Here is a 21,503-nt window from a genome sequence, read left to right on the forward strand (position 1 = left end):
AAATGTTCTCTGCTGTGTTTGTTAGGCTAGTAGATTGATGGATCCCTGTTTTCCTTTCATATTAAGTAAGACATCACTGCCTCTGTAGATTCTGCTAACAAAACTGAGAGATAGATAATTGAGTCCTTGGGAATTATCAGCTTAAAATCCCAGCAACTTGTACATTTTCTTTTACTAATTACCAGTGGCACACTGTCTCAGTTCCAGCAACCTGGAATCAATCCTAACCTTTGGAGTTTGCATGTTCTCCCTGTGAGTGTGTTTCCTCCCACATCCCAAAGATATGTTGGCATTTGCTAATTGCAACTGTAAATTGCCTCTAGCGTGTAGGTGAGTTGTAGAATCTGGCAGTAGTGAGGGGGTGGTGTTTGTGGGAATGTGGGAAGAATGAAATGTACAGGGACAGGATTAATGTAAATAGTTGGTTGGCGGTCTGTGTGCAGACCCTTTCTCTGGTTCTGACTTGTATCCACACTTGTGGTTCTCAAGTATTTCTGGCAATTCTTTAGTGTTTTTTTTTATGAAGACAGATGTAGTGTTTGTGTAATTTATTTGTCTTTATTCCCTGTATAACAAAATTTCCTATTTGTGCCTATAATGGGTCCACATTTATCCTGGCTAGTCTTTTCCACTTTGCATTTCTATAGAAGCTTTTGCAGTCTGCACTTACTGTCAATTAAACCTTTCCTCTTTTTGATCAATTTCTCATGTTTGCTGTCATAAATTACTCCTAGTTTTCAAGCTTCCTGTTTTTTCTTCCCTGACAAGTTTGTGAACCATTCTATTGATTTCTCTTCAATTTCTGGTCAGGCTGGCACCTTTATTCATTTTGTTTCTTATTTTACATGCTTAGTAATTTCTGTAAATCGTATGTTATTTTGTAGTTCCAGTTCTATGCATTCCCAATAAACTGAAAGTTTGTTTTGATAGGACACTAGTTTCAGATTGATGTTATGGCCCAGACTTTTGCACCAAGACTTGATATTAATCCTTCCTCATTACTAGATGTAAAATGGCTTTGGTATACTAATCTAGAAAGATGTCCAGTATTGCTCTTCATGTTTGACCTCCACCTTTGTGCCACAAATTTAGCTTATTTAATCTGTCTGCAGATTAAAGCCCTCTTTGCCCTGTTACTGTTTAACCCTTAAGTTTATGGCCAATATTACAACTACTGTTTGACAGCCTGCAAATAAATCCCACCCACCAGAGTTTGTTGCCCTTTGCTATTTTGTGACTCCACCCAAAATATACTAACTCTACATCTATAGAGCCAAGATAATTTCTCACTACTGACCTATTGATGCATATTAATAGTGCAGATTGCCTCTCCCTCTTAAATATTAATTACCCTTGTTCATTCGGCAAATTGCTTACTAATTCCATCTGAGATGTAAATAGAGGAGATGAATGGAAAGGGGAGAGGAAAAAAATCAAGGTGATATCTGAGAGATCCACATTTTAGTGTTGAAAATGTGAAATGAAAGAATGCTGAAAATACCCAGAAAATCGGGCAATATCTCAGTGAGAGAAATAGGGTTAGTGCTTCAGGTTGAAGATGTTGCATCATGTCTGTGTGGACTATAGAGTCAGTAAGGTTTGCTGAAAGAAGAAAGAGAAGTATTTGGAAAATGTGTAAGAGAAAATGGTGAGATTGGGGAAGGTTCAATACGGAAGGGTTGAGGGGAGCTCTGCAGGAAGGATGTGGGAATGAGTATCACTGCGTGAGCGAGATAAAATATAAAGAAAAGTCTGAATAGACAGATGCACCCCCTCTGTTAACGTGCTTCACTGCTGCTATCTGCTGCTTCGTCCTTTAGATCAGGAGTAACTCATCACATTTGATGGATTTGTTGAGCAGAGTCTGAATAAGGAAGAACGTAAAGGCTGCAGCTGTTAAATAAGTATTGAACACTCTTGTGAGACATGGCATTTCTTCCTAGGACTGTTACTCCTAATAGACCCCTCCATGGTAGGGGTGTCGCTGTAGTCAGAGGGTCTCCATAGACCCCCATAATTGAAAGCATCTTTCCAATGGGTGGTATTCTGTACACCACTCTCCCTTCTCTAAACACTGCTTCAGCCTTGCTTCAAAAATCAGTACTGTCCGGAGTGGAAGAGTGTTGCTTGTCCTCAACGCTTTCCAAAGTTGCATCTGTGTACTAGCAGCTGCAATTGAGTAGCAATTAAATGTGTTACTACATCAGGAAGTTTAACAATGCTCTAAATATCGTATTAGCACTTTTAGAAAATGGTGTAAGCAGACTACATTTCTGTTTTTAATGCATGTGAAATATGGTAGTACAAATAGTATTATCTAATTCCCAAGTTAGGCCTTGTAGCTTTGTTGTAAAGCATCTCTGTTTATATTACGTTGTGCATACTTAATGTTAAAAGAAAGGCTGTTCCTCTTCTGTCATTATGGACTTGTATTTAAAGGTCATGGAAGTGAACTGCCAAGTCTATGAAACATCTGTGGTATTAAAGTCTGTGTAAACTTAATACTATGTGCTTTCATCATTCGGTTAACATATTGCATTTTTCATACAAAAACTTAAATGCAAAATTATTTGGTTTTATGACGTTTTCTACTTGCATAGTGTACATAGTAGCAGCCAGTACTATTCCAGTGCAGGCCCTAATTGTATGAATGTTGATGCACTCTGCAAATAGTACCATATGTTTAAAGTTTAGCAGGAAATTCTGCGGAAAGGAACTATAGGATTGCCTATTGAAGGAGGTATTTGCGGCAATTAAAAAAAAATGGTATCTTATGTTGTCAAATTAATTTTGATTTCTTACGAATTGCTTTGGTTCCAGAATGATTAGAAGGAGGGGGAAAAGCCTGAACAGTGATACCAAAGCAAGTCTTATTGAAGCTGTTGCTGCAGATGGATTATTTGAAATTAATGGAGAATTACATTAGTTTTAATAGTAGAGGAGACGGTCTTGTTCTTTCCACTCATTTCCACATCCTATCGGCTGCCAAGATCTTAAATCTGATTACCCTTCATAATTCTGTATACTTCTATCATTTCCTCCTGAATCTTTGTTCAGAGAGTATCAACCCTAGCTTCTCTAGTTCAAATTTAGAGCTGAAATCTGGTAAATCTTCTTTGCACTCCCTTGGATCTTCCTGACTGGTAACCAGATTTTGTTGGACAAAATTTCAGCTGTGGCCCAAGCAGTGTTTAATGCAGGTTGCACATATCTGTTCTCGTACACAATAAGCCTGTTTATAAACCTCAGCAATGCCATATGCTTTAGACTTTTACCACTCAGAAATGCCCTCCGCCTGCATCCTCTTTTAGAAATGTGCTATTATTCCCTTTTCTCTATTCGTCCTGCTAAAGTGTGCCACTTCACAGTTCTATGCACTGTTTCACCTGCACGTGTCTGCCCATACCCTCAACCTGTCTCTACCTTATTGCTGTACATTATCATCTTCCTTATGAAGCTTTGTGTCATCTGCAATGCTGGAAACTACCCGTGCCAATCCCAGCAGTGACTGCTATCCACTAGCCGACAATAGTTACATACAACAGTTTACCACTACTGTTCTCCATTTTCCATCAGTTTCCAGGCATTGTACCTTCAATTCTATTTCTGTTTTCTGTTAGGCTGATTTCTAACCATATAACCTTGGGTCTTGATATTCCATAAACTTTAATTCTTGATTTCAATCCATTTAGCTGAACATGATTTCCTTCTAGCAATTTATCGTTGCTCTCCTCTCCATCAATGCATGAAGCCAGGGGATATGAATGAGGTCCTAAACAAATACTTCTAATCCATATTCATTACTGAGAAGATCATGAAAGCTGGAGAGTTGAGCGAGGGTATTTTGCAGCACATCTGTATCAGGAATGTAGTAATCCTGGAAATATTGGAGTAAATTAGGATGGGAAAATCCCCACAATGCAACAGGATCTATCCCAAGATGCTAAGGGATGCAGGAGAGGAGACTTGGGACCCTGATGGAGATTTTTACATCTTTGTTAGCTTCTGGTGATGTTCCAGAGGACTTGAAGGGTAACTAATGTTGTTTACTTATACAGAAAGAAATATACTTGGAAACTACAGGTTGGTGAGTCTTGTATCTGTGGTAGAGAGGCTCCTTGAGAATTTTCTGAGGAACTGGATTTATGTTCCCTTGGAAAGGCAGGGAGTGATCAGGAAGAGGCAACCTGGGGAGATACTGTGTCTCAAATCTTGAATTTTTTTGAGGAGATGACTGGGAAATTTGATGACCTGAATGGTAGATGTGGTTGATGTGGACTTTAGTAAGATTTTTGACAAAGTCTTGTATGGTAGACTGGTTTAGAAAGTTACAACACAATGGATCCAAGGCATCTTGGCAGATTGAATCCAAAATTTTCTTGAAGATAGGAGGTAGAGGGGAGTGATGAATGGCATTTTTCTGACTGAAAATCTCTAATAAGAGGTGTACTACAGAGATTGGTGCTGGGTGCTTTGTTTGTTACATTGATTTAGATGAGAATGATTGGTAAGTTTGCAGATGATACAAAAATTAGTGGAGTTATAGGTATAAAAAAAGAATGCCATGGACATAAATCTGCTGGAAAGTTGGTATAGGAGATGCAGATTGAGTTTAATCCAGGCAAGTGAGAAGTAATGCATTTGGGAAGTCAAATTCTGGTAGGACATGGAGACTAAATGTCAGTTGGTGTTGAGATACAGAAAGAACTTGGGGTACAAATTCAATACTTGCTGAATGTAGTGACAGGTAGAGAGGGTGGTAGAAAGAGACATTTGGAGTGGATGACTTTGATGGCCAAGGCATCGAGTATGAGTTGAGACATCTCTGTGCAGCTGTATAAAACAGTGGTTAGATTACTCTTGGAATATTGTATAGTTCTGATTGTCATGTTGTCATAAGGATGTGATAGAACTAGAGAGAGTTCAGAATAGATTCACTGGGGCATTGCCTGGAAGGAGGGCTGTGGTTACAGACAGACAAACATACTTTATTGATCCCGAGGGAAATTGGGTTTCATTGCAGTCACACCAACCAAGAATAGTGTAGAAATATAGCAATATAAAACCATAAATAATTAAATAATAATAAGTAAATTATTCCAAGTGGAAATTAGTCCAGGACCAGCCTATTGGCACAGGGTGTCTGACACTCCGAGGGAGGAGTTGTAAAGTTTGATGGCCATAGGCAGGAATGACTTCCTATGATGCTCAGTGTTGCATCTCGGTGGAATGAGTCTCTGGCTGAACGTACTCCTGTGCCTAACCAGTACATTATGGAGTGGATGGGAGACATTGTCTAAGATGGCATGCGACTTGGACAGCATCCTCTTTTCAGACACCACCGTCAGAGAGTCCAGTTCCATCCCCACAACATCACTGGCCTTACGAATGAGTTTGTTGATTCTGTTGGTGTCTGCTACCCTCAACCTGTTGCCTCAGCACACAATAACAAACATGATAGCACTGGCCACCACAGACTCGTAGAACATCCTCAGCATTGTCCAGCAGATGTTAAAGGACCTCAGTCTCCTCAGGAAGTAGAGACGGCTCTGACCCTTCTTGTAGACAGCCTCAGTGTTCTTTGACCAGTCCAGTTTAAAAGAAGAGATTGGATAGGTTGGGTTTATTCTCAGTGAAATATGGATGGCTGGGAGGTGACATTCTAGAGATTTATAAAAATTATAGGACTTGGTAGATGGGCACAGTTTTTTTTAAACCCCAGACAGGGATGTCTAGAACTAGAGGGTACATGAAAGGGGAAAATATCAAAGGAGATCTGAGAGGTAAGTTTTTCCGCAAATAGTAACTGTGTAGAATGAGCTCCTGGTGGAGGCAGATACAGTAACAATATTTACAAGATATTGAGGGATCTGGGTCTAATGTGGGTTAATGGGATTTAGTGTTGATAGTTGGCATGGACAAGATGGATTGAAAGGGCCTGTTTTTGTGCTATGTGATTTTATGTTTCTATGAGACACAAATATTTAGGGAGATTGGCCTTTAGTGCAAGTTAGATTGGGCAAATGTTGTGGAGACTTGTTGCCTTGTGCACATTACATGAGACAACACGAGTACTGGTTTCAGTTTAGCACTCTTATTTAAGGAGGGATAATTTGGTGAAGACTCACTTGGATAATTCCTAGGTTGAAGGGGTTAATTTATGAGGAATGGTTGAGTAAATTTAGACAGCATTGGAGCTTGAGAGGTGATCTCGTTGAAATGTACAAGATTCTGAGTAAGCTTGACAAGGTAGATGCTGAAAGGATAATTCACCACAAGAATAAATCTTGACCAAGGAAGCATAGGTTTGGAATAAGAGGCCTCCTATGAAGAAGGAATTATTTTACTCAGCTGTAATTCTCCACCCCTTACAGCTTTGAAGGCCGGGTCTTTAAGGTTGTGATAGATTTTTGTTCTGCTAGGGGGTTTACTGGGAACAAGAGCTGAGTTGACCCAAGGCCAAGGACAGATCAGGTAAATTGGCTCATTATTGTTATATGTACTAAGAAAAACTTGGCTTTAGGTGAGATAGTGCAAGGAAAAACATGGCCTTTCTGAACGGTGGAGCAGTCCTGAATGTCCGTATGGCTTGTTCTGATCTGATCTGATCTCCTGTATTCTTGTAATATCTTTTAGCACACTTTGGTTTCCTTTCCATTTCCTCGCTGGGCACAATATATTCATGTAGTTTCTGTCTGTGGCTGTTCACCTGATTTCTGTAGTACTCCATTTACTTTTGTTATCTTCTGTACTACTTTATCTTTTAGGGATCTCCTAATTTTACCGTGGGAGTGAATCAGGAGTGTGAAGGAATACTTTGCCTGGAGGAATGCAACTTCAAAAACACACAGGACACAGCAACCTACTTGATAGGTGCCCCACCCGCCCCACCCAAAGCTAGATTGCTCAACAAGGAACTATGTGGGTCAATGGGACAAATGTCTCAGCAGAAACACCTCTTAGATAGGTGTTAGCTCTCTCCTTGTGTTGTGAAGTTCAAAATACTTTTGATACTGAACCCAAGTTTAGAAATACAAGTGTAAGTCTGTAGTCTTGAGTAATATACTCTGATTTGGTTGCTGCTTTCTGATGTGCTCACACTTGTGACAGGGTTGAACTATTGCAGTTTTGCTCATGTATGTTATGTGACCACTTGCTGATGGCAACCACATTGGTGGAAGATTGCATGTACTTTATGTGTCTCTAATTGTTGGGCATTCTCTTGCTCAGGGTGCCGTGTTGACACAGTGGTGCAGAGAAGGATGGGGAAGAGGCGGTGCCTTCAAGCAGAGCCAACCCTCGAGCAGAAGATAGCAGCGGGTTGCTGTGGAGTGAAGAAGCCCAAGCTGTCTGGCAGCAATGTACACAACCAGCTGAACCACTCTGGCGTAGGCTGTGGCTCGGTTCCCAGCCTGCAGTCTGGAACAGCCCTGGGGAACCACCACAACTACAGCCAGAACCACAACTACAGCCAGAACCATTGCGAGAGGAACAATCGGGACAGCAATGGAAACCTGAACTCTTTGAACTCTACACACAGCTCCGTGACTGGGCTGACTGCAGTGGGAAGTCGTCCAAACGGGACTGGGCACAGTGGGACCAGTGGACTGAATGTGAGGAACTTGGTGGTGACCGCAGAGATGTGCTGCTACTGCTTTGATGTGTTGTATTGTCATCTCTATGGATTCCCACTGCCCCGATCACCCAGGTTCACCAATGACCCATAGTGAGTACTGCAGTACAAGGATAGGTTGTAAAGAGAAGCAAGCACATCCCCATTGAGGGAAGATGAAGTTAAATCCCGTCCTGTTTAAAAGAAAGTCATTGTGTACCTTGGTTTCTTTCCAACCCTTCTACCTGGTTCCAATTTATACTGAAGGACTTTGCTCTCAGGCTAACTAAACTGTGCAGTGAGTTAAGTAAAGCCTGTTCTCCAGTACACCCATATGGGCTGTGTTCTTCCACATAGAGAATGTTACGTGGGCAAGCACGGAATGTCAATTATACAATTCTTCCATAATTATGTCTATCCAGTTGAATAGTAATGTTTATATTGTTAGTGACCTGAGAGCAAAATTCTTTATGGTGTTTTGTTTTTACTTTCAAGGGATACTTGGTTATGATATTTAGATCCAGTGCATCCACTGTGCCTGAGACATCTGGCTGCAGTTTGCCAGTTGTCACTCAGGTCATTTGGACACAGTTCAGTGACCAGCGCAGTGTACAGATCAGGAACTGACACAGTGGCTGTTCTGAAGCTGTGCACTGGCCACTGCCAAGGCTTTTTGGGTGCAATATATCATCATGACGCTATGAAGGATCTTGTTTATGTGCATTTAGAAGTAAGAGTCTAAAGTCTTGCTAGTTTAGTGACCTTGAACAACTTTCTCTTTGCTTTCCAGCAGATGATGGAAGAACTAAAGTGGTGGGAGCACAGATTGTTTCCTCTGTATTTTTTTTGTCAGGGAACAGGAAGAACATTTGGCTTAAAACAGGAGTTGCAACTCTAAGATATGCCTTCAATTTGAGTGTGGCCTGAGCAAATTAGAGTCTATTCTCCTTGCTTGGTGCTGATAAAGAGATGAGTTTGGATTGATTTTTAATAGTTTAACTGGGCCAACTGTAAAATGGTGTTTGGCAATACAAAAACTCATGCAAAATTGGTGAGTGTATTTAAATTAAGTGCTGAAGACCACCATTGATCCACTGCTTCCGTGGTGCTAAGAAAACACGCGGCATGTTGAATTATGTAGGGGAAAGTATAATCCATTGTAAGAACAGTGTTTATAATTGTACATGACAATGTGTTTTTTCTCATCTTGAGCACTCGGTTTCAAAAAGGTATTGATCCTAGAGCTGCAAAATGAAGAACCAGAATTTAGAGGGTGTTGGGAGTCATCTCTTGAAGTACCATGAGGAGAATTTGTTTGAGTTCTGGTTATCTTGTTCAATACAAGCGAGAACGTAGATTGAATGTGAGTGTGAACGGAATAATCACACAATCCTGGGGTAATTCCTTCCGAAGAATTGGTCAATGTGTGAATCCACTGCATGCAACTGAGTTGGAAGGAAAGGCAGAGGATGGGTTCCTGGCCGCTGGGGGAAAAATCATTCATTTAACTTCCCAGGGGAAAACCGACCAAGTAGGCTGGAGAACTAACAGTATTTCTTTATAGGAAGTCAGCCCATCCAAGAGTTTGTCATTACCACTCCTGATGCACTTTGATAAGGTATTACAGATAGCAAATTAGATAAACAATCAACAGATCAAGTAGCACTTGGAATCTACTACATCCAGTTGAGTGATCTGGTTTAGTATCTCATATGATGCAGTACTGCCTCTCTAATGCACTGAATTAGCAATGTAAGATCATATCACTTTAATGTACCGGTAATCGAGTTTAATCCCACAATTTTAGGAATCAAACAAGAGTGCTACCACTGAACCATATTAATTCTTTGAACAAATGATTCTTGGCCTGAAGCATGTTCTGTAGTTATTTGTAATTTGTGATTGATTGAGGCGATTAGATGAATGTTTAGACTCTTGATGTTGTTACGTATCCCGTAACTGGATCACTTACCAGCAAAGATAGAGAGAGAGGTCCACTGAAGTCTGATGGTACCATTTTTAAACGTTTTCATTTATAAAGGGGCACAAACGTAAGGTTAATACAAACGTTCAGATAACATACATTGTCAATTCTCAATCTAAAGCGCAGGTATAGTAATAATAAGAAATAAGCTCTATCGTTGTCTAGGGGTAATATATATATTGTCCGATGTATATCTAAAAGTCTCTTGCGGTCACTGCAATTCCACCAGCTGCCGTCTTTTGGGTGTCGCGGTGGTGCACTTTGTTGGAGATAGAGAGATAGGGATAGAATGGAACAGTTACCCGGCGGGTTTTTCCAACCTTTATGATTTCGATCCGTCGGAGTCTCGTTGGGGAATGGCCGCTCACTTGTGGCCTCTCCTGTAGCTAAAGCCGTTCTTCCGTGGTGAGGTCGCCAATCCCAGGCAAGGAAAAGACGCACACGAACCCCCCCACCGGCTATCGCTATTAAACGCTGTCACAGGATTTCTAGCGTGTCTTCTGGTGCGTCTGGGGGGCCGTCTTTACAACCCCTCTTTTATCTGAACTCACGGGGTCTCAGATGTCAATCAGGTTGGGATGATGCAATCTCTCTCCATCTCTCCACCCACGTTGCCCTGAGGGTATACACGTAGTACAGTTCCCAATTCACAAAGGTGTCTCCACGAGACAATGACCACAGTCGCCAGCTTTTGCCTCGCCGTGAAACGAGGGACACCGCACATATCTCTCTCTTCTCTTGGGTCATTGACCCCCCCCCTTCACTAGGGCTCTTGCGATTCTCACAAAGGAGGGGGCTGGGGTCATAACAATGTTGCATGTTGAGTCTGGGGATATTCATAAAATCTAGAGCAAATCTTCCGAAGGAAATCTAATAGCATAAAGTGTGGCTGCTTTAATTGTATTTAAAATCTCAATGTCTTATTAGATTATTAAAATGTTTTCCACGTAGCATTTGGCCACCTCATTAAGTTCAGCAGAAAATCTAGGTTGACTCTGGGCTGTGGATATTCTATTTTTGAAGCTATGTCAGAATTTGATTATTTTCAAACTGTAACAAGATGAGTGCAGGGAATAAAAGTGAGAAAAGTTTCACTCTTGATACTAAACAAAATAGTTGAAAACCTGTTTTGTCTGTACTGATTAGACTGATGTTGGGGACCTTTCAGATGTACATTTCAAGCACATAGAAACTCAAATGTGTGTGACAGCTCCACTAACAAGCTATCTCCTTGCTGCCTACTCCGAATACTACTTTGGAGAATTTTACCATGTTTGCCATCAGCATCCAAGTGTGGGAGGTAATAAATGTGGCTCACTTTACAGTAAACAAAAGTGCATGCAGTATTTAGTCAGGCTGTATTCAGAAGTGACACAGTCAAGTTCTTCAGAAAAATAGAATTTTGTCAGCCTTTTTCATTCGACTGCAGAAATTAGCTCTTGGTTTTACATAATGCATTAAGATGGTAATTGGGAGAGTAATAGAAGTTGTTTCATTTTCCTGTGGTATGAAATTGAGATTTAAAAAAGAATTTACACTTGAAGTTGGTGCAGTGTAGGTTCACAGACTACTTCCTGTGCTGAGAGACAATGAGGAAGATGGTCGACACTCACTGGAGCTTGCAATGAAAGGTGATCTCATTGAGGCACACAACACTGAAAGGCATTGCCACAGTTAAATGTCAAGAAGTTGTTTCCTCAAACTGTTGAGTCTGGAACTAGGAAATTCAGGCAGGGAGTCACATAAATATAACATGGGAGTTTCTGTCCTCAACTTTGCTAACCTTTGAAATTCACTTCCATAGAAGGCTTTTATTGTATTGAGTATGTACTAGGCTGAGATCTGCGCTTCTGGACTCTGTAGGAAGTGGATTTGAGGTGTAGGCTCAGTGTGATCATCTTGCTGAATAACGAAGCAGGCACAAGGAGTGGTGTGAATTTTACTGCTCCTTTTGTCTCTGTTCACCTTAGCAGATTTCATTCAGGAATATCCCATTGGCATTACTAATCCTAGAATTTCTAAAAAAAAAAGTGCCTATCTGTATAACATTAAATCTTCTATTATCAAACAATGCCTCAAAGCTGCAGATGTAACAGCTTGTCCCAAGGTATTTGATGTGAGTTTAATCCCAGGATGTGTATAATTAGCCTCCAAAGAAATTTTTGAATGTGAAGGAAACCTTAGTGGAAAAATGTGTGGCAAAATTACCAGGCCATAATGCAGATTCTGGAATATTTGTGTAAATCAAGTCAATTCCATAAATATCTAGGCACTAAGGCAAGTCCAGCATATCCATGAAATGGGATTCATGATAGAGCATATGGAATATTTGCCAGTTTGTATGACGAATGGAGGTAATTGCATGCTGACTGCCTCATGGAGGTTATTTGAAAGACACATTTTATTCTGAGTACATTGAATCAGATCAAGACTTTTGGCAAAAAGTATCAGAAACCTGTATCTGTTAAAGTTGCTAACCATTTCTAGTTTTGCATATAATCCTAAAATGTCTTCTGAACGTATGATTTTATGAACAGTATTACTAAAATGTTTGATACCAAATTTTCTGTAGTACTTAAGTATAATCGTGTTATCTTTCTATGAGCTACCAGAATGATGGTATTACCAAACTACGCATGTCACCATTTTGCCTATTATCATAGCTATGAGGTTTAATGAAAAATATTGTTTCTAGACTCTTTACAGGTTTTTGCAGCTCATTCTGCGAGGTTCTTCCAGCAGTTTGTATGGTGTAATTCCATGACCTGAGTTTACCCTGACAGTCTGACATTGAGCTTATTTGAAAGACACGTTATTCTGAGTACATTGGACTTTTAGATCTTCTCTAGGTATTAATGTTCATAGACAATCCCCTTTTTATGGTTGTTGATGTACAGGGATAATACTCTGTGTATACAGGACAAAAGCTTATGTCCAGAGCACCTAAATAACTTGAGGCAGGATTTTTTAGGTTCAAAAGCACTGTAACAATGAGCAAGGCATCATGCTTGCTGTCTGGTTTCAAGGTATGGGTCCTCCTGCTGCATGTTGGATTGAGTGATACAGCAGACAGCATCAACAATGTGTCCGTGAAAGTTGATTTTATTATGTAGATGAATGGCTTTGTGTTTTTTAGCCCGTTGTTTGTAACGTGGAAGATGGGCCGGGATAAACGCCTGCGAGGCTGCATTGGAACTTTCTCTGCCATGAACCTCCATTCAGGACTCAGGGAATATACACTTACCAGGTAAGGACATGAGACCCTCTGAGTAATGATAATGAATCTACAATGAGTGCAATAGACATTGTCATCCCTGCGTGAAAATGCACTCCTTTTGTCAACAAAATTTGTGTGGAGTACAGACTCTCTTCCTGATCCATCTAGTTCTTCCTACGCTCCTCCCAGCTGTCTCCTTTACACACTTCTTTCACTGGTTTCCCTAACTGTTCCCACCTGTCCTCGCAGCTCCCTCACTTGATTGCACACTCCACCTCCTTTTCCAATCAGATTCCATCATCTCTAGCCCATTGTTATCGTCACCTATTACCCTGAAGCCTCTGTCACTTTCCACTCTCGCCTCCCCCATCAGCTTGTCACTTTGCTCATCTGGATCCACCTATCACCTGTCTGCTCTTGCTCCACACCCTTCCCTCCATTTTGCAGTCCAGATGTAGGGTCATGACCCAAAACACTGACTATCTATTTCCCTCCATAGGCACTGCCTGACCTGTTGAGGTCTTCCAGCATCTACGTAGGACTGGTTGGGCTCAATGGGCTTGATTCTAGAGTTAATATAAAATAGTCCTTTAATTGTGTATATTGGTTTAATTTCATGCACATAGTGAATGGAAACTCCATAAATGTGGTAAACCACATTTTATGAGGTGTAACTTTTGGAAGGACAATACATTCACAGCATGAGGGAACATAGACTGGTACTGGTTTAGATCATTCTGATCTGAATAGTGGAAAAGAGACTGTGACTCTACTGCTCCTGGCTCTGGGGAGAGGAGTATAACCTGTTCAGCTCCTGACTGAAAGGAATATACTCTGTGGATGTAATGTAGACGGAAACATCCACTCCTTTTGGGAAGTAAATGGAGGTGTAATGTTCAAGGACTTTGTTTTTTATTGGTGGAATGCAGCAGGCCAGGCAGCATCTGTAAGGAGAAGCGCTGTCGACGTTTCGGGCCGAGACCCTTCGTCAGGACTAACTGAAAGGAAAGATAGTAAGATAGTCCTGACGAAGGGTCTTGGCCCAAAGTGTCGACAGCACTTCTCCCTATCAATGCTGCCTAGCCTGCTACGTTCCACCAGCATTTTGTGTGTGTTGCTTGAATTTCCAGCATCTGCAGATTTCCTCGTGTTTGCCTTTGTTTTTTATTGGTGGACAAGAAAATGTTGTAGAGGCTATGCAAGGTGAGATTTTCATTGTTCAGAGTAAGAACTGTAATTGAAAGAAACTATTGAATTCCTAACATTCATTGATCTTTGATGTAACTAACAACCTCACTCCATGTTATCACAACTACCTAGATTCTGAGCTTCTCCCTGGAAATCAGTAGGACATAATCCATCAACATTCTGAATCTTCATCAGTATCTTTCTCTTCTCACAGTGCCCTTAAGGACAGTCGCTTCCCCCCGCTGACTCGTGAGGAACTTCCTAAACTCTTCTGCTCTGTTTCGCTACTCACTAATTTTGAAGATGCCAGCGATTATCTGGACTGGGAGGTAATGAAATTCCAGTTCAAACTTCTTACCACCGCAGGAAGCTGGGACTGGGCAGCCCTTTTGAAACTGAATAGAAAGTGACTCTGATGATACAGTTTTCTCCATCCCCCTTTTGAAGGTACTGATTTGTTCTAGAATGAGGATCCTGAGTATGGATAGCTTTCTTTAAGAGAGCAGATCTGCCTTTCTTGCGTCTAGACTTGGACAGTGAGTATTGGAGGTTGGGTGTTACTGTAGGAAGCTGAGGCTTGTTCTTGCCCAGAATCTGCTCGTTTATGCTCTATAGATGAAACCCATCACTGTTATTACAGACAGACTACTAGGAAATCTGCACCCAGCTAGTAAGATTTCCATGTACCCCTTATGAAGTGCATCTAGAGTGCTGATGGGGACATTCCTTTTATATTCTCTTTGTGAGTTCTGAGTACTGAGTGGGTAGAAGACCCACACCTCAAGGTTCAACAACAGCTGTTTCCCCACTGCCATCACGTTCTCAAAAGGACCTGAAAAACCCTTAATATTATGTCAGACTTCTTTTTATGCTCTATGTCGTCCACTAGTGTCGTTATCTTTATTTTGTTGTTTACTTTGCACACATCCAAGTTCCATATAATTTGGGTTAATTTAACTTATTTTTGTCCTTGTCTTGTACTGTGCTGGTGCTGCATTAAGCTAACTTTCCTGGCATTTATACCCTGTGTATGTATTCCTATAAGAACAATATACTTGAACTTGAGTTACCAGGGAGCTGATCAGGGGGAGGAAACCAGAGGTCCATGGGCCAGTCCTCATTGGGGTATCTGATGTGGAGAGGGTCAACTTTAAATTCCTTGATGTTATTATTTCAGAGCATCTTTCCTGGGTCCAGCATGCAAGCACCATTACGAAAAAAGCATGGCAAGTTCTCTGCTTTCTTAGATGCTTGCAAAGATTTGTTGTGTCTTCTAGAACTCTTACAAACTTCTATAGATGTGCGGCGGAGAGTATATTGACTGGTTGTATCATGGCCTGGTATGGAAGCACCAATGCCCTTGAATGGAAAAGCCTACAAAAAGTAGTGGATATGGCCCAGACAATCATGGGTAAAGCCCTCCCCACCATTGAGCATGGAAACATTGCCTCGGGAAAGCACCATCCATCATCAAAGACCCCCACCAACCAGGCCATGCTCTCTTCTCACTGCTGCCACCAGGAAGAAGATATAGAAACTTCAGGACCCACACCACTAGGTTCAGGAACAGTTAATACCCTTCATTCACAATTGTCTCTTGAATTTACTGAGAATGGAGCAAAAAACAAAAAAAAAAAATCAGCCAATATAGTCAAAGACCCCATATACCAAGGCATTCTTTCTTCCATCCCAAAATCCACCCATTGGGAAGAAGATACAAAAGCCTCAACTGTATCATCAGAGTCACACCACCATACACACCACCAGGTTTAAGGACAGCTTCTATCCCACCACCATAAGCCTATTGCCGTATAGGATCAAATATAACGTTGATCTCAATGTGGCATTGCACCTTGCTGCTTGGCTGCACGGTAATTTTTCTGTAATATTTAACACTCTATTCTGCAGTCTTTTATCCTTTGCCCTTGTGCTATCTTCATGTACTTGTGTTTTGAAATGATCTGTATGGATGGCATGCAAAGTTGTTTTTCCACTGTATCTTGGTACATGTGACAGTTTGTCCCCACCTAGACGTTTTGTGAGGGCATGGTTCCTATCCCATTTCCAGTGTAAATGGTCGCATTATTTTTTTCAGAATTTTGGATCTGTTTTGTGTTGAACACTACTGGTGGGGGGTGTTATGTAGTAGTAGTAGTAGTAGTAGACTTTGTTCACTACTGGTGTACTACTACTACTACTACATAACACCCCCCACCAGTAGTGTTCAACACAAAACAGAATAAAAATTCTGTAAAAAAGTGATGTGACCATTTCCACTGGAAATGGGATAGGAGCCATGCCCTCACAAAACGTCTAGGTGAGGAGACTGTAATGGTTAGATGTACCAAGATACAGTGGAAAAACAACTTTGCATACCATCCATATAGATCATTCCAAAACACAAGTACATGAAGATAGCACAAGGATAAAAGGGGGTGGGGGAACATGTAGGTTATGATTAAAATGTATTCTGAGTGGGATCTCAATGTGCAATTGCATAGTATAGCATGTGTGGACACACGCACACACACACACACACACACACACACACACACAATGCAATTACACATAGTACGTATAGTATTGCATGGTAATAGCACTACTGCCAAAGCTAATAGAGTCCTGGATCCTGGAGCATGCTGCCAGATTTGGTGTGGTGCAAATTATGAGAGGACTTAAGGGAAAAGAATCTACTTGACTTTGTCCTCACAAATTCAGTTCTCTGTTGAATATTATTATTGTGCTAAATGGAATGGATTCGGAATGGATCAGCCATTCAAACTGGCATTCATTGTACAAGTTTCCCCTGCTATCCGAAGGTAGAACATTCCTATGAAACCGTTCGTAAGCTGAAATGTTGTAAAGCGAAGAAGCAATTACCATTAACTTATATGGGAAAATTTTTTGAACGTTCCCAGACCCAAAAAATAACCTACCAAATCGAACCAAATAACACATAAAACCTAAAATAACACGAACATATAGTAAAAGCAGGAATTATATGATAAATATATAGCTTGTATAAAGCAGAAATATTTTATGTACGGTGTAGTTTCACTTATCAAAAGCGGGAAGGCAGCAAGCTGAAATTGATTTGGAGGAAAAAAATCGGCACGTACATGCATGCCCATTCAACTGCCCGCATAAGGCTTCACGGTCATGATAGTCTTTCTCGGGGTAAACACACATATAAAGCGGGGGTCTTTTTTTCATAAAAGCGAAAATCCTCTTTAGTTAGCGAAATCAAGTACTAATGTGTGTCTTTCGTAACAGCGAGCTGTCGTAAAGCGAACGTTCGAAAAACGGGGGCCACCTGTACTGTGAGCCATCAGCCACAACATTATTGTGGTCAATCAGTATAAGTAACTTGGCACAGCACATCCTTTGCTGTCTTTATCATCATTCTGGTACAACAAAGTATGCAGAAAATCATTCTGAGATCAGCTGCTCTTTTGTTAAAAACCTTGAAGCTCTAGCACAGGGCTGTGTGCAGACTAAGCAGCAGAAGCGGTGTGCCAAAGAGAGCCAAGTCCAGGAAGTAATGTGATCAAAGAGCCATTCTGCAGCCTGTAAATGTCATGGATAGTTAAACTATTAATGAGAGGAAGGAGCTTCCTGAGGATCTCCATCATTAATCACGCTACAAAAGTTCAGACTTAAAGCATTGGTTATCAACTTTAGCATCCTGTGTGATCTTTCTCAGCCTTACAACACTGAAGCCACTTTTGAAGTAAAGTAGCACCTGAGTGTACTGGATACCACAGTGGTTATGGACATCCTGGCTGCTTGCTTCAGAATTAGCCTCACCTCTATTCAAGCTACTCCAGTATACTGACGTTCAGAACCTATTCCACAATGTGTAAAATTTGTCCCGTCCTGCCCGCAGAAAGCAGAAATCCAAACTGATTATTAACCCCCCTCATTTTCATTTCCACCTCCATGATGTAAAGTGTTATCCAGAATGCCGTCACTACTCATCAGTAACAGGCTCGGTTCAAATTGTGACAGGATGATTCTGCTTCATCACAGCCTCAGGCATGGAAAAATTATCTGAATTTCAGAGTTGAGAAGAAATTTACTGACCTTGACATCAAGTTACCATTTGACAATGTGCATTATCAAGGATCCCTAGTAAATCTGATTGGAATTCACAACATCTGAATATTGTTCAGACTTGGAATGATATGGAAAGTAAGGTTTTCCCAAGATGTGAAACCCTTGCTTTCATGTCATATGCATCAACATCAGCATAATTAAACTCCACAATCAACATCTTGGTGATCTCCTTTGACTGGAAGATTTATTGTCCCACCACATAAATAGTGTGGCTGGATGTTCTGTGGGAAATGATTCAGCATCTGCTGCTTCAGAGCTGGAAGATGCTTCCTTTGCCCAAGGTCAAAGCAGATGTTTGGAAATCACTCCAGCTGCCTAAATAGGTGAAATGCCAAGCACATTCATTGGAGACATGAGGCAGCAGGTTCTAGAATCTGGAGCAACACACAAGATGCTGAAGGAACGCAACAGGTCAGGCAGCATCTATAGAAGGAAATGACTCAACATTTCTGGTTGAGACCCTTCACCTGGACTGAAAGATAGAGGAAAGATGGCCAGTACATTTTTAAAAAGCAGGTAGAGGAAAGTGCTGCAACAGAAGCTGGCAGGTTATAGTTGGAGGGGTGATTGGCAGATGGAGGAAAGGAGAATGGAAATTAAATAGTGACAGAAGCTGGCAGGTGATGGGTGGAAGTGACCAGAGGCTGAAGACGATGGAATTTGATAGAAAGCAAAGTGGAACTTGGTCATCACTTTGAAGGAGAGTAGATGGCCCAAAGCTGCCAGGGGGATTAAATGTCTCTGGACTCAGCTGAGATGTTGACTTCATTACAGAGAGTGATAAATGGAAATTCCACCCATTTCTTGTTCTCACTCACCTCTGTGATTGGCACCTTGGCTACTGGAAGACAACTTTGCCAGACTGGGACCAAGCAGATTGCCTCTGCCTTAAACTTTTCATGCTTTCTACAGCCATCTATTATTGATACCTCTGAATGGACCTCCTGAATTCTGGGCTTGGTTCTCTCCAAATTAATCTGTACAAACCAAAGCAATGGGGAGGGGAGGGAAAACCCAAGTTATTCTAGATTTCAAATGCTCTTGGGTTAGGTTAAAGTAAATTTAAAAATTAGCGAACTTTGAGGCAAACAAAGTTTCCAGGGTGATTTCAAATATGTGGATTAATTTATCTGATGGTATCATAGACTGGTACGCAATGAAAACAGGCCATTTGGCCCAACTCATCAGTACCAACCAAGATGCCTCTATGTCAATTCTGTTTGCCTGTGTTTGGTTCATATCCCTCTTAAACCTTTCTGATCCAAATACTTCTCCATATGTGTGTTAAATATTGTAATAGCTTGTACCACCTCCTTTGGCAGTCCCACCATCCCCTCTGTGGAAAAACCTGCTCCTTTAAATCTTTCTCTATCTTAAACCTGTGTTGCTAGAATTTGATTTCCCTGTTACCCTGGGGAAAAATCCTGTGATATCTACCCTATTCATATGCTTTGACACAGAAACTCATCATGGTCATAAATGATGCTGGAGAAGTAGTAATGGGGAACAAAGAAATGGTGGACAAACTGATTTAAGTATTTTGTTTCAATCTGTACTGTGGAAGACACCAGCAGTATACCAGAGAGTGTCAGGAGGCAGAAATTAATGTAGCCGCTATTACCAAGGAAGAAGGTGCTTCGGAAGCTTAAAGGTATGAAGATAGATGTCACCTGGACCATATGGGCTACACCCCAGGGTTTTGAAAAAAAAAAGTAGCTGAAGAGGTTGTGGTGTAGTGATCTTTTAAGAAACACTAGATTCTGAATTGATTCCAAAGGAATGCAAAATGACAAATATCATGTTCCTTTTCAGAAGGGAGAGAGGCAAAAGACACAGAATTATAGGTCAGTTAGCCTGACTTCAGTGGTTGGAAAGTTGTTGGAGTGTATTATTAAGGACATGGTTTCAGGGTTCTTGGAGGCACATGATAAATAGGCTGAAATCAGCTTGATTTTCTTAAGGGAAAACTTTGCCTGACAGATCTGTTGGAATTTTTTGAGGAAATAACAAGCAGGATAGACGGTCAGTAAATGTGGTTTACTTGGATTTTCAGAAAGCTTTTGACAATGTGCCGCATATGAGGCTGCTTAACAAAATAAAAGCCCATGGTACTACAGGAAATGTACTAGCATGTACAGGCTAACTGCAGAAGGCAGAGTGGGAATAGAAGGGATCTTCTGGTTGTTCTGCAGTGGTTGGTGGGGTCCCCTACTTTTCATGTTGTATGTTAATTATCTAGATGATGGAATTGATGACTTTGTGGCCAAATTATGGACGATACAAAGATAGAGGGGCATGTGGTGTTGAGGGAGGGAGTGTGCAGAAGGAGGTGGACAGATTAGGAGAATGGGCAAAGAAGTGACAGGTGGAATACAGCATAGGGAAGTGTATGGTCATGTTCTTTGGTAGAAAGAATAAATTCATAGACTATTTTCTAAATGGAGGGGGGAAATTCAGAGACTGGAGATGCAAAGTCCATTGAGAGTCCTTGTGGGATCCCCTAAAGGTTAATTTGCAGGTTGAGTTGGTGTAAGGAAGGCAAATACAATGTTGACATTCATTTTGAGAGGACTAGATTATAAAAACAAGGATGTACAGTGGTGCTAGAAAGCTTGTGACACCTCTATTTCTACACAAGTAGGACCTAAAATGCAATCAGATCTTCATGCAAGTCGTAAAACTAATTTAAGAGAACCCAATTAAATAAATAACACAAAAAATATTATACTTGTTCATTTATTGAGAAAAATGATCTAATATTACATGTAACATGAGTGAATCTGCAGATGCTGGAAATAAATAAAAACACAAAATGCTGGCAGAACATAGCAGGCCAGACAGCATCTATGGGAGGGAGGTAGTGACGATGTTTCAGGCCGAAACCCTTCATCAGGAGTGAAGTAACATGGGATGGTCGAGGGGGGACAAGAAGTGGGGGGAGGGATAAAGTAGAGAGCTAGGAAGTGATAGGCTGGAGGGAAATGGGCTAGGGGGAAGGTGGAGAATTATGGGAAATAAAAGAGAAAGAAAGGTAGGGCTGGGGGGAGATTATAGTGAGGGGGGGAAAAAAGAGAGAGAAAGAGAACCAGACTAAAATTATAGATAGGGATGGGGGTAAGGGGGGGGGGGGCAGGGGTATCAACAGAGGTCTGTGAATTGGATGTTCATGCCGGCAGGTAGGAGGCTACCTAGGTGGGAGATAAGGTATTGCTCCATCGACCTGCGTGTGGCCTCATCTTGATGGTAGAGAAGGCCATGGACAGACATATCGGAGTCGGAGTGGTCTGTGGAATTGAAGTGTGTGGCCACAGGGAGATCCCGCCACTGCTGAAGGACTGAGCGCCGGCGTTCAGCGAAACGGTCTCCCAGTCTGCGGCGGGTCTCCC

At 41.2% G+C, this 21,503-nt stretch overlaps 1 protein-coding gene across 3 annotated transcripts in view; it reads left to right on the forward strand.

Moving 5' to 3' along the window:
- The window catches only part of LOC140725308 (AMMECR1-like protein), an 87,652-nt gene that overhangs the window by 53,277 nt on the left and 12,872 nt on the right, over positions 1 to 21,503 (forward strand). For all 3 annotated transcript variants that reach the window (XM_073040614.1, XM_073040612.1, XM_073040613.1), the window contains 3 exons: positions 7,231 to 7,726; positions 12,733 to 12,843; positions 14,216 to 14,330. In XM_073040614.1, coding sequence (XP_072896715.1) covers positions 7,263 to 7,726; positions 12,733 to 12,843; positions 14,216 to 14,330 — 690 coding nt within the window. In that variant the 5' untranslated portion in view covers positions 7,231 to 7,262. The remainder of the gene's footprint in view (positions 1 to 7,230; positions 7,727 to 12,732; positions 12,844 to 14,215; positions 14,331 to 21,503) is intronic.

The sequence above is a fragment of the Hemitrygon akajei genome, chromosome 3, assembly GCF_048418815.1.
Source record: "Hemitrygon akajei chromosome 3, sHemAka1.3, whole genome shotgun sequence".
NCBI classification, from domain to species: domain Eukaryota; kingdom Metazoa; phylum Chordata; class Chondrichthyes; order Myliobatiformes; family Dasyatidae; genus Hemitrygon; species Hemitrygon akajei.